This window comes from Giraffa tippelskirchi, chromosome 8 (genome assembly GCF_054371585.1).
Source record: "Giraffa tippelskirchi isolate mGirTip1 chromosome 8, T2T-mGirTip1v1.2.pri, whole genome shotgun sequence".
Lineage (NCBI taxonomy): Eukaryota > Metazoa > Chordata > Mammalia > Artiodactyla > Giraffidae > Giraffa > Giraffa tippelskirchi.
In genome coordinates, this window is record NC_137282.1 from 118,781,885 (window position 1) to 118,796,525 (window position 14,641).

Sequence of the window (14,641 nt, forward strand, 5' to 3'; positions counted from 1 at the left end):
TTAACACAATTCTGTACTAAGGTAGTTTCACTGAGTTAGGGTTGGGGTGGAGAGTTCTGACAAAACATGGTCCACTGGAGAAGGGAACGGCAAACCATTTCAGTATTCTTGCCTTGAGAACCCCATGAACAGGATAAAAAGGCAAAAAGATAGGACACTGAAAGATGAACTGCCCAGGTCGGTAAGTGCCCAGTATGCTACTGGAGATTAGTGGAGAACTAACTCCAGAAAGACTGAAGGGACGGAGCCAAAGCAAAAACAACACCCAGTTGTGGATGTGACTGGAGATGGAAGAAAAGTCTGATCGTGTAAAGAGCAATATTGCATAGGAACCTGGAAAGTTAGTTCCATGAATCAAGGCAAACTGGAAGCGATCAACAAGAGATGGCAAGAGTAAACATCAACATTTTAGCAATCAGCTAACTAAAATGGACTGGAAAGGGTGTATTTAACTCAGATGACCATTATACCTACTACTGTGGACAAGAATCCCTTAGAAGAAATGGAGTAGCCACCACAGTCAACAAAACAGTCCGAAATGAAGCACTTAGATGCAATCTCAAAAATGACAGACTGATCTCTGTTTGTTTCCAAGGCAAACCATTCAATATCACAGTAATCCAAGTCTACACCCCAACCAGTAATGCTGAAAAGCTGAAGCTCAATACTTCTATGAAGACCTACAAGACTTTCTAGAACTAACACTCAAAAAAGATGTCCTTTTCATTATAGGGGACTGGAATGCAAAAGTAGGAAGTCAAGAGATACCTGGAGTAACAGGTAAATTTGGCCTTGGAGTACAGAATGAAGCAGGGCAAAGGCTAACAGAGTTTTGCCAAGAGAACGCACTGGTCATAGTAAACACCCTCTTCCAACAACACAAGAAAAAACTCCACACATGGACATCACCAGATGGTCAAAACCAAAATCAGATTGATTCTATTCTTTGCAGTCAAAGATGAAGAAGCTATACACAGTCAGCAAAAACAAGACCGGGAGCTGACTGTGGCTCAGATCATGAACTCCTTATTGCTAAATTCAGACTTAAATTGAAGAAAATGGGGAAAACCACTAGACCATTCAGGTATGACCTAAATCAAATCCCTTATGATTATACAGTGGAAGAGACAAATAGATTCAAGGGATTAGATTTGGTAGACAGAGTGCCTGAAGAACTATGGACAGAGGTTCATGACATTATACAGGAGGTAGGGATCAAGACAATCATCAAGAAAAAAAAGTGCAAAAAGGCAAAATGGTTGTCAGAGGAGGCCTTACAAATAGCTGTGAAAAGAAGGGAAGTGAAAGGCAAAGGAGAATAGGAAGGATATAACCATTTGAATGAAGAGTTCAAAAGAATAGAAAGGAGAGATAAGAAAGCCTTCTTCAGTGATCAGTGCAAAGAAATACAGGAAAACAATAGAATGGGAAAGACTAGAGATCTCTTCAAGAAAATTAAGAGATATCAAGGCAAAATTTCATGCAAAGATGGGCTCAATAAAGGACAGAAATGGTTTGGACCTAACAGAAGCAGAAGCTATTAAGAAGAGGTGGCAAGAATACACAGAAGAACTATACGAAAAAGATCTTCACAACTCAGATAATCATTATGGTGTGATCACTCACTTAGAGCCAGACATCCTGGAATGTGAAGTCAAGTGGGCCTTAGGCACAAAGCTAGTGGAAGTGACGGAATTCCAGTGAGCTGTTTGAAATTCTAAAAGATGATGTTGTGAAAGTGCTGCATTCAATATGCCAGCAAATTTGGAAAACTCAGCAATGGCCACAGGACAGGAAATCGTCAGTTTTCATTCCAGTCTCAAAGAAAGACAATGCCAAACTACCACACAATTGCACTCATCTCAAAGTAATGCTCAAAATTTTCCAAGCCAAGCTTCAACAGTGTAAACCATGAACTCCAAGGTGTTCAAGCTGGATTTAGAAAAAGCAGAGGAACCAGAGACCAAATTGCCAACATCCACTGGATCATCACAAAAGCAAAAGAGTTCCAGAAAAACATCATTTCTGCTTTATTGACTACGCCAAAGTCTTTGTCTGTGTGAATCAAAACAAACTATGAGAAATTCTTCAAGAGCTGCGAATACCAGACCACTCACCCTGCCTCTTGAGAAATCTGTATGCAGGTCAGGAAGCAACAGTTAGAATTGGACATGGAACAACAAACTGGTTACTAATCGAGAAAGGAGTACATCAAGGCTGTATATTGTCACCCTGCTTATTTAACTTATATGTAGGGTACATCATGAGAAACACTGGGCTGGATGAAACACAAGCTGGAATGAAGATTGCCAGGAGAAATATCAACAACCTCAGATATGCAGATGACACCACCCTCATGGCAGAAATGGAAGAAGAAGAAAGTGAAAGAGGAGAGTGAAAAAGTTGGCTTAAAACTCAACATTCAGAAAACTAAGATCATGGAATCTGGTCCTATCACTTTATGGCAAATAGATGGGGAAACAGTGGAAGCAGTGACAGATTTTATTTTTGGGGGCTCCGAAATCACTGCAGATGGTGACTGCAGCCATGAAATTAAAGACGCTTGCTTCTTGGAAGAAAAGCTATGACCAACCTAGACAGCATATTAAAAAGCAGAGACATTACTTTGCCAACAAAGATCCTTCTCGTCAAAGCTATGGTTTTTCCAGTAGTTATGTATGGATGTGAGAGTTGGACTATAAAGCTGAGCGCCAAAGAATTGATGCTTTTGAACTGTGGTGTTGGAGGAGAGTCCCTTGGACTGCAAGAAGATCCAACCAGTCCATCCTAAAGGAGATCAGTCCTGGGTGTTCATTGGAAGGACTGATGCTGAAGCTGAAACTGCAATACTTTGGCCACCTGATGCGAAGAACTGACTCATTGGAAAAGACCCTCATGCTGGGAAAGATTGAAGGTGGGAGTAGAATGGGATGACAGAGGATGAGATAGTTGGATGGCACCACCGACTGAATGGACATGAGTTTGAGTAAACTCCGTGAGTTGGTGATGGACAGAGAGGCCTGGTGTGCTTCAGTCCATGGGGTCACAAAAAGTCAGACACGACTGAGCGACTGAACTGAACTGTACTAAGGTAAATTTCCCCCATTATAAACGTACTTACCTTTTATAAACTATACTTATTTAAAGAGGCTGTGGAAGAATTTACCCAATATTCACATTCAGAAACATATTTCAGAAATTAAGTGTATCACCCACACTGATCTTGACTTACTTTGCATGTTAATATTTGACCTTCCTATAAAACTTGCATTTCTCCCACAGGAGACAAGATGTTGTAACAACTTCAGCAGCCTCTGGATGAGAAACCTGGGTTTCAGCTTTATGATTTATTTGATGTGTGATCTGAAATAGATTAACTTGCTTAATTGTTAATTTTTCTCATTTGTAAGATAGGGTAACACTAATAACTATCTCATAGGATTATGAGTGGATAAACAGTGGTAGGCATGCCAACATCTAGTTTAGTGCCTGACAAAGAGTATCTCCCCATCAATGATGACAGAGAGATGATGAGGATAAAGATCTATGATCACCATGACTTCCTCAGAATCCCCATGCCACTAACAGTCTGTAAACTCCAGCAGCTGTCACCATACACTGCTGATTTATATTATATATATTGTTAAAAACTAACAAATTAAACATCTGACATCTCTTCATATACCAATAACACACACTGAGGACCAGTGTTACCAACACACATTCAAGGGCAACTGTAATCACATAGTTCAGTGTGATAGAGTTCTTGCCCTACAGACTGATCCCCCAGACTGTAGCTGAACTATATCTATAGTAATGGACATAAAACTTTGTCATTCAGGTGTTCTTGAGTTCTTTTTAATCACTATCTACTGCAGAAATTTTTTGGAAGTAGTGTTCCAGAGGGTAAGGTAAGCACTGGCGAATATGCTACAAATGATTTGTTTCCCAAAATAGTTTTTGAAAATTGAGCAAAAGGATACATAGCTATGATGTCTCAACTTTTTGACAAATAAAACGTGATTATTTCAGAACACTCCATTGGATAAAATGAAAAAGTCATATAACATGGGTATTTGCTAACATTCATTTGGGAGATCAGTTATTAACCAGCACTCTATTATTACTTTTAATCTATTTCTATTTAATACTTATTTTAATATTTATTTTATTAAAATTCACCACTGCTGTAAAAAAATATTACAATCTATTAATATATTGTTTTACCTGTTAATAGCTTTAAACAAACCAACTGGTCTCAATATAATTCCAATTAAGCTACATTTCTTGTCTGTATTCAGAGAAGAACAAATAAGGACATAGGAAAGGCTGGTGACACTATGTTGTCATCTCTAAGGGTTTCTAAAATATCCTTCCTTTCTATAGCTGTCATGGAGACACAGAGTTCCAGTCTAGATTTATACTTAATTAAACCAAAAATTTTGATCAGATATTATGTTCTGATTACCCAAATGGATTTATCCTGGTCATGCTTATTCTTACATAATTAATTAATGAAATATTAATGTACAAGAATGAACCTACCTTCACAAGAAAACCTTATAAAGAAATATATTAAAACACAAATGAATGGTGACTGGATATTATACATAAAATAAACACAAAAGACTTTGTGGAAGAAGGCAGGCCTGCTGGTTCCATGGGAACTGGCTAGTGGTTTCCCTCTTGTGCTTCATATACACCAAAGTGGGAGCTGGAAAGGCTAGAAAACCAAAAACATGGACAGAAGGAGACAAAAACGAAGGCTCAAGCAAAGCCTGCTCTTTCTAGCTGCAGGACTAGAAAGAGGGCAACCTTGCAAGACAAAAAATTTAAATGACAAACATCCTCCCCTAGCCAAAGAATACAGGCATAGAAAACAACACCAGACCCCAAAACCAGTGTCTCATGCTCACCTCAGTCAAGAAAGGTTAAATAGGGAGCTGAGGTGTCCAGCTTTCCCCTGCTGTGAAGGAGCACCCCTTCTCTTCAGGAGAACTGGAGGCCTGAATGGGCAACGAGGGTTCTGTTACACTGGCAGTGGGGACAGAGGCCACGTGGAGACCTGGGCGTCTACCCTCAGGAGCAGGAGCAATGCATACTCCCCCCTCCAAGCCAGCGGGTGTCAGAGCAGCTTTCACTCCTGCTTGAACTTCTCCCCACCCTTCTTGGTGTCACTAGAGATCACATGGGGATCAGCACAACGAGCCCTTCCCTCTCCTGGGCACCCAGGAGAGCCTGGACTCTCCCTGCCCTGGGAACATCCAGGAGGCACCCCGCCGCCCCCCGCTGGCCTGTGGTCAGAGACAGCCTGCCTTCCAGAACAGCATTTAAAGGTATGACATGGTTAGACTTTGCTCTTAAATGAACCACTCTGATAGGGTGTGTGTGCTGGACAGACAATGAAAAACAGGGAGGATTCTGGGAGTCAGTAACGGAGAGAAGAGAAAACCAACAGTGTGTAGTGTTCAAAAGTCAAGGGAGAAACCAAAAAATTGGGAAAAGACCAATAGTGAAAAGTACAGCCAAGTACCCTGATGAGAGGTCAGACACATTTTATTGGATTTGGCAATTAGATGATTCTCATTGGAGCCTCGTTTCAGGACAAAATGGGAAGCTGCAGCCAGGACACAGAGCTGTGGGAGGTAAACTGAGAAAGTGAGCAGCAGCAGTACAGACTCACAGTATCAGACACTGGAAAGAAACAAGGGAGGGAAAGTGTCTAGAGAGATTATTTTCATTACTTTTGGCAAGTGAAATAAGTATTCTATTTTTTTTTAAGTGATTCCAGTTGAATCATGTTTACAGGATGCCCCAAGGAAGATGGGACGGAAGAAGGTGGAGCCACTAAAGAAAGGACACAATGACAGGACAGGCCTGGAGGAAGAGGGTCACCAGGGTTAAGGATGCTGAGAACAAGTCAGTCTTGAACAAAAAGATGCATTTCATCCTTGGGGAATGAAAAGAGCACAGGAGTTTCTAGGTGGTGGGAGGCTGAAGAACGTTGGAAGACACAAAGCCACGTCCCTTGATAGAAAGAAGGATGAAATCAGCTGTCCAGAGTGATGGCCAAGCAAATGTGGAATTAGTCTTGAGCTACACATGTCCTGCTCTAACCAGGCTCAAGTCAGACATGGACAAGTGACCACTGACAGAAGGAACATATTTTAAAAACCCTCATTGGAATCATCTTTCATAAGATAATTTATTTCATAATTTGGTTTATGAGTTAAAATTCACTCAGCAATGATTCAGAGAGTTAAGCACTAATATGAGTCAGTGCTCATGTTATTAAAAAATCAAACTTCAAGTTGAGGTCAAGTCCATAATGTCATTAAAATGCTAAGGACAATCTTAAAAGTCTTATCTAATATTTGTAGAATTTCTGCTTAAGTTTTTGCTTTGGTTGTATAAAAATTTATATTTTAAAACATAGCTTACATGTCACAAACAGTATTTTTTTTAACCTTAAAAGAACCATGCCTGATGGATATTAGTTTTGCTGTTTTACCAATAAAGAAACTGAGAATCAGAAAGGAAATAAACAAAATATCCCTTATTTCATAGTTGGCAGGGGTGTCAACACTCTATCCCAAGTGTTTTGTTTGTTAAAGCAGAATTTCTCCACTATATAATAAATATGTTTTAACTGCAGATCAAAGATATTTTTCAGATCAAAGAAAATCTTTAAGTTAATTTTTTGCCATTTTTTGTTTTTATTTTAAGAAACATAAATAGGATTATCCCAAATTTATTGGGAGAGCAAAGAGATTACATTGATCAAAGGAAAAGTCACATGAATAGTAGTTTTTATCAGAAGTGGGTTTTAGATATTACACCAATACCTTTCTTTATCTTAAGAACACACCATATTTAAATATTTCAAGGAACACATTCAGAATTAAAAATAATCCTTACTGAAAATCTAAATGTAGTTAAACCACTACAAGTCAGCTTTTGTAATAAATTATTGATCCCTGTTCTTCTCATTCACCCACACCTGCAAACAGGCCAGTCAGTCCTAAATGGAAGGGCAAAATTTTCACAAAAGTTTGAAAAAAGCATTCAGAGTGTTTAAAAAATACTTGAACTGTTGGGATATTTAGCAATATTTGACTTCATCACATGATGAGTAAACCAAAACAATGATGAATTTTCCAATATTTGTGAAGAGACAGAGAACTCAAACACTCTGAAACGGATAAGAATTTATTAATCCTTCTAAAGGTATGGAATCACCATAGTTGAACATATAAATTTGAACAGATCTATGTCTATCAGCAGATAGACACATTTTACTGCAAACAAGAATATTTTCATGTAAATACATTTTTAGCTCCCAAGCATTGAAAATAGGTCAGGAAGAACATAAATCTGTCCCCAGTGCCCCAAATAATGTGTATGCTTCAAACTGAAATATAATGCAATAAACATATTATTAATCATTAAACTAAGAAATGAAAAAAGTTTCCAAAATGTTCAACCACTGATTTTGGTATTCTGAATACACAAACTGCACTCCTTTGCATCAGGAGCAGTCCCAGACTTAATTAGAATTACAAAGAAGCATACAGATTATCTAGTCCAGCTCCTCAATTTGAGAGACAAGAAAACTGGCCCAGGGAAGGGAAATTTACCAAGATTCATTTTAGGCAAAAGTGGAATTAAAATCCAGGTATCTGGATTCACAGTTTAGTGTGCTTCCCTGAAGTATCATAGATATAAATAACCTCATCTAATTTCATCTGGCAAGCAAATTCAGAGACTGAGTAGAACTTCAAGGATTGTGCTGAATCTGCTGTTTTATCATACTCCAAAGCACCTTCCATACAAACAGACAATAAAAAATATTATAATCCAGAAGAAAATTATTTGAATTACTCAAGCAATATTATACTATTCAAAACATATTATTCAAGATCTTTTCTAAGTAACAACATAGTACATAAAATGTTCAGGCTCTTCTATCAGCTTTGTCAGACTCATTCCTATTGAAAGCACCCAGCCAAAACAAGTGAAGTAATAAACTACAACAAAAATAACAAAATAACCAACAAACTAGCATTTAACCCCATGGCCTTCAATTCTAAGTCAGCAGTCACAATGGAGCACTGATTTGCATCTACCACCAATCAAAACAGCAAAACAAATCATTATGAAAGCTCATTGGCTTACATCACTGACATTGTATATATTACCTTCCAGAAAATCATTCCGAAGAACTGAATCATCTGGATCATTTTTATTACACACTCAGTCTTGAGACAGTCTGCACAGTGCTGGCTGAAATGTACTTCACGGAACACCTTCTTTCCAAAGGAACATCTATGTCAGGTGTATTTATAGCCACTGCCTTCAATCAGTACATTTCCAGGGGTGAAAAATAAAATTATCTCAACAACACTCTCCTATAGAGATTCGAAATAAGACCTAAGAATCTCGGTAGATGGCCTTTGAAAAGACAATGAAAGATCTGTAATGTAAAATGTATGTTAAGGTTTATTCAGAAGGACGCTGTTCAATGAGAACATGAAGAGGTTTGGGTACAATTACAGAATTTAGATCTTGTGGATCTTTCAGCCAGTTGCAAAGAGTCTCTTTATATACTCAAGGTTATTATCATTACTCCCCTCCCCTCCTCCTCCTTATGATTCCTCTGAAATGTGGACACCTATCTTTGTTTCTTCCTTAGAGATTTTTCTATTTAGGCGCTTTTTACTTCTAATTGTTTACAAAAGCAGAACATGCTTCCCCCTACTGGGAAAATATTAAATTACAAAGTACATAGGAACATGTTCCTAAGTATCAAGAAACCAAATTTCTGAGAAAAATAAAATGTTAAGGAAATGTTAAGGAACCAGGTGCACAGACTTTTCTGACTGTTTTACCACACAGAAATACTTCTATACTCTGTTTACAGCTCCTCACATGCATTGCTTTAGTTTGACATTTTTCAGTACACTAACTCTCATTAATGACTGATGAATTAATCATCTAGCCTACTGTCCCCAAAAGAAACCCAATTAGCAGGTCTGAGAAAATGATTAATTTGTAACTTTTTCTATTTTAAAGACTTTATCAGCTAAATGAAGACATTTCTGGAAAATACATTGAAATAGACGATTTAAGAACACAATTGCATTTTTAATCGTTTTGAACATTTGTTAATCCATTAATTTATAATGTTCCTATTATTTTTATGTAGTTTACTTATTTTTAATAGAGTAGAAGGAGAGTTCAATTTTTTAACTAACTTTCATTTTCAATTTTAGGTTTCATTTTTTAATTCAGTAACCAAGAAAGTAGTAAGCATGACTGCATTTTCCATCCCAAACCCTCTACAAAATCAACTTGTCCCCTGAAAAGTAGTTTACTTGTTTCACGTGTTCAATATTTCAATTATTGTTTTTCTTAATTACTTAATATACAAAATAGAAAAATATCTGTTACTTTATTGTTGCAAATAATAATCCATCAATAAAACATTTAAATAAGTCTAATGCCTATTTAATTCATACATGGAGGATTAGAATTTCTCCTTCCATGTAAAACTAAATATCACAAAAGAAAACATTTCTTTTAATGCTGAAGAGCTGAGGGGAAGAAAGTTGTCACTTTCAGTTTTCCTGTAGGTAAGTTCCTAAGAACCTAAGGAACAAAACTGCACTGTAGTCAATTTCATGATGAAGCAACTCATTATTGAGACATTCATCCAAAAAATAAAATGAATAAATAAAAGTCTTTAGTTTTTATAAAGGTAAATGTAGATTGCTACAGATATCTTGGGTACCTTTAGCAGTTAGATAGCACTGTTGCAAGATAAATGGAGTAGTAATCAGGTTAATACTTCTGTCATACAGAAGTTTGTGTGTGTGTGTTTAAACAACCCTTCAAAAGAACACAAAAGACAAGATACTTATGTTCCTCTGGGAATGAAATCTCTTTTAACATTAAGGTACACACACACACACACAAACTGCACACTTGGTACAACAGTTGATCAATCGTGGAGGGTTCCCAGGGACCAGCATCTCCCAGAGCACCCAATCATCACACTTCAAATAAACTGATAAGCATTTCAGCCCCTTCCACATTCACAAACACAACACACATAATTTAATCTAGGTTAATACTAAGATTTTCCATAGGAAAGACTGTAATTAGACTAAGGAAATCAAAATCACTTCTAAATCAGAAGAGAGAGAGAGAAATAAGAGAAAAGAAAGGGGGGAAAGGGAAAGGAAAAGGTAACGAAAAAGAAATACTGATTTGTAGATAAGAAGCAGCTCATCAAACACTCCATTGATCACCATTCACTCCAGACTGACTTCCCTTCCCTTGGCGGAGTTAAAGCATCCCGGTGGACCGCGCAGTTCCTTACGTAGCTCCATCAGTGATCCTAAAGGGCACTGTCTTCACAGCCAGCGCCTGCCGCTCCGGGCTACCCGGATTCAGCCGCGGATGGAAGGACCAGCTCCGCCGCGGCTCTGGGCGAGCATCTTCCACGGCAGTTTCCGCGAAGGAGACAAGCGTCCTCCCGGACTCCGCACCCCGAGCCCCGCCGCGGCGACGGGGGCCGGCGGTCTGCGCCCACCCGGGGGCAGGTCCTACCTTCGGCCAACAGGCGCGAGGCGTGCACGAAGGACGGGTCCAGGCTGTCTCTCTCTGCCATCAGCTCAGGCAAGTACTTCTCCTCTTGCATAGCGCGGACTTTGTACGGCCCCCGGCCAGGCTCAGGGCTCCGTGCGCTGGACGCACGTCCCCGCCGTCCTGCTCGCTCGCCGCCCGCCCGCCTCAGCCACGGCCGGGGTCTGGCGCCCTCTCTGGGCCGGCGCCGCCCGCCCAGCCGCGGGCTGAAGCGGTGCCGAGCCTCCCGGCCGGTCGAGCAGCCGTACCTCGCTCTCGCCCTGGTGGGCTCGCTCCGGCGGCCTGGACGGGGAGGCGGGCACAGGGCGCGTCCCGCCTCTGCCCAGCGCTCATTGGCGGAGGTGCCTCGAGGGGCGGGGCCCGCAGCGGCTGCGAGTCACCATTGGGCCGCATCGCACGTCGGTCCGCCGGACTGGCGGGAGGCGGGGCCGCCGGGAGGAGAGCACGGAAGGTGGGCGCGTTTTCTCCTCGCAGCCGGCGCCCTCAGGCCCTTAGGCGCGCTCAGCTGTGGAGCCCAGGTGTGAGGAGCTGTCTGTCTGCTGCGGAGGCGCGAGCCGAGAAGAGCGGAAAAGACACCGTAACCGAGAAGCCGGAGTCCGAGACGGCGGGGAGACGCGGCTAGGCGGTGCGCAGCGAGGACAGGAGAGCGCCGGGAGCGCCTCAGGAGCGTAGAGGCGACTCCACCCGCGTCCGGAGGCTCAAGTGTTCCTTCTCCTGCCCGCAGACGCGCTCGGTGCGCAGAGATCGGCGGCGCTCCCGCTCTGGAAATACAAGGAAGACTGCTTATGATGGGCGGCTGCTGTTTCATGTGGGCTTGACCTGTATCTAGGAGATGCAGTAGACGCTCATTGATGAACAAATAAAGCGGCTCCGCAGCGGTATCGCCGCACAGCAACGCGCCTCCACTGGACAGTCACAGCGGGACTGACTCTGGTTTTCTTCCGTCCGTTCCTCCTTACCCCGTCCCTATCTACGGGGGCCTTCTGGGAGGAGGCTGAATTTTAAAACTAAAAAGCCACATAATCAGTCTGTGAAGGAGTTATAAAAACATGTGGAAGAAGGAAGAGACTAGGGAGCAAGCAACGACAGTTGCTCCGCCCTCCCCCTTTCTCCATCATTTAGGATGTGACAGTCTCTTTCGCCAGGTTCTATTGCTATTCCTCTTGTGATAAAGCAGAGTTAAACCCCGCGGTATCACCAACACTGCCCATCCTTCTCTCACAAATGCACTTGAAAATGCAGCTTAAGTACTTTGGATATTACAAAATAAACTTTTCCACCATCTCTTTTCATAAAGTCATTTTCTAATTCGGCTCTCCCCCACCATTATTTTTTTGTGGAAGAAGGAGGGCTAACTTCCCTATAAATAAAGCATGCTGAAACTTTTCTAAGTTATCTTACTGTATTCTGAATTTTCATATGTGTTTTTCAAGATAAGGTTGGAGATTCTCTTTTATATGTTATATTTATGTTATAAGTATATATCATATATAATAAATATATTTATAAATATATAATAAAATATATAAATATAATTAAATAAGTATATTATATGAATAATATATATTATATAAATAATATAAATTAAATGTTATAAAAATTTAACATGCCCTGACATCCATGATCTCAATTTGTCCTTATGGAGGCACTTTGAAAAACCTAGCACACCTATTACTTTCTTTGTTTTTCAGTTGTGGAAACTGAGACAGAGAAGTGACAAATATGCACTCATTTGACACCAATCACCTTCATCCCTCCCCCTGAAGCTAAATGTATGCTACCACATGACCAATGGAAAGGACTATGGCACCAATACATGTGATAGGAATGCTGAAAGTTCATGAAATAAGCTGGGAGAACCACGACTCATTGATAATTTTGGTTTTAGACTGTAGGGAAGAAAATCACATTTCTTCAGGATTTTTTTTTTTAATCAAGAACTTTCCTGTAGAGCACTTGAAAATGATCTGTGTTCCCTGTATTATTGTTACCCTAGAGTACAAGAGTATAGAACATAAGAGTATCTTGTGATGTGTGTGTGAGCTGTTTCAGTCATATCCAACTCTTTGTGACCCTATGGACTGTAGCCTGGCATTCTCTTCTGTCCATAGGATTCTCCAGGCATCAGTACTAGAGTGAGTTGCCATGCCCTCCTCAGGGGATCTTCCTGACCCAGGATGAAACCCACGTCTCTTACGTCTCCTGCATTAACAGGCAGGTTCTTTACCACTAGTGCCACCTGGGAAGACCCCAAATTCAAGTCTACTAGGTACCATTTGCACTGCTTTAGCCTACCTTTTTGTAACTAAATATCTAATTTATTTATGCATGTTTGCATTAAATAGTACTTACTGAATATTGAAAAGAACCTAGAAAGAAATTGGAGAAATACTGGTGAATGAACCCTCCCATCATTGAGATGATCTTTGAATGTGGAAAGACAAAACCAAGTATACAAGAGAACAGGTAATTACTGCATGCATCAAGGCCAAAAGGGAACTAAGCAAGGAGTCAAGGAAGAGAATAAGGGAATAAAGGACATCCTCATTTTTAAAATTTTTTTTGGCCAGGATAGATGTGCAGTCTTGCTAAGAAGTTGACATCTAAAGTAAAATCTAGTGGAAAGGAGGGAGCTATCTACATAAAATGAACAAAGATGAGTATTCCAGGCAGCTGGATTTGCCCTTGCAAAAGTCATGTGATCCGATAGAGTTTGGCCTCTTCCTGGGACAGACTGAGGTCCTGTGACTGCAGTCATCTAGGAGACACGGAACAAATAAGGGTGGGGGATGAATGGAGACAAACTACTTAAGAGACAAATTACTTAAGACTTGCTGGATAATATATATATATATATAGCAGGCTTTATTCCAAATGTTAGGGACACCATAAAGAAATATCATCACCCTCTGGATGACCTTCTCAAATGATCTCTTCTGGAAGGATGTTTAGTAGTTGAAGGATCCTGTTTCTGTACCTACTTTGCATAGAAGTATGAAGGGGAAATGTGCTACCAGTCCTTAGAAAGGTGGCCAGGAACTGCTATAGCAGCAGAGAATGGATAAAACACCAACCACAGCTAATAAATTGTAAGTGTTTTGGAATGAATTATAAATTAGAAAAATTATTGTCCGATAATTGCAATCAAATTTTGCTTTGCAGCCTACCAAGAGATTAAAAGAATATGGTACTGATGGAAATAAGCACGAATCCAGTTTCATGAATCAAAAAGATGAAGTAACTCTTGTTCTGTCCAGTCACAGCAATTACATTATTCATTCATAGTTCTGCTTTCCATGATTAAAGGTGCACTAAAGAGATACAACAGAGAAGGCAATGGCACCCCACTCCAGTACTCTTGCCTGGAAAATCCCATGGACGGAGAGCCTGGTAGGCTGCAGTCCATGGAGTCGCTAAGAGTCAGACACGACTGAGCGACTTAACTTTCACTTTTCACTTTCATGCATTGGAGAAGGACATGGCAACCCACTCCAGTATTCTTGCCTCGAGAATCCTAGGGACGGCAGAGCCTGGTGAGCTGCTGTCTATGGGGTCGCACAGAGTTGGACACGACTGAAGCGACTTAGCAGCAGCAGTGAGCTGCTGTCTATGGGGTCGCACAGAGTCGGACACGACTGAAGCGACTTAGCAGCAGCAGCAGCAAAGAGATACAATGGAGAGCTATCCAAATGGGTGACTTTATTATACAACGACTCTGGATACCCAGGTCATTAATACAAATGGTAAGCTAGCTTTCACTTGTGTCCTTTATTATCAAAAAAGATTTATAATTTTATTTTCTTAGGTAAACATTCAACAAATGCCTAAAATGCATTCTAACAGAAAAAAAAAGTATATTTATGTAGCTTTAAAGAACTAAAAGGAGACTAATATTAACCTAATCTTTAGGATAGTTGGTATGTTTAACACATGATAAGCATTATAGGCTAAAAATATAGAAGCTATATTGACCCTTAATAGTCAATATGCTTCA

At 40.3% G+C, this 14,641-nt stretch overlaps 1 protein-coding gene across 9 annotated transcripts in view; it reads right to left on the reverse strand.

Annotated features, from left to right (window-relative positions):
• KHDRBS2 (KH RNA binding domain containing, signal transduction associated 2) overlaps nucleotides 1-10,918 on the reverse strand; it is a 631,271-nt gene extending 620,353 nt beyond the window's left edge. For all 9 annotated transcript variants that reach the window (XM_081523653.1, XM_081523657.1, XM_081523656.1 and 6 more), the window contains exon 1: nucleotides 10,612-10,918. In XM_081523653.1, coding sequence (XP_081379779.1) covers nucleotides 10,612-10,702 — 91 coding nt within the window. In that variant the 5' untranslated portion in view covers nucleotides 10,703-10,918. The remainder of the gene's footprint in view (nucleotides 1-10,611) is intronic.
• Between the last annotated feature and the right edge of the window lie 3,723 nt (nucleotides 10,919-14,641).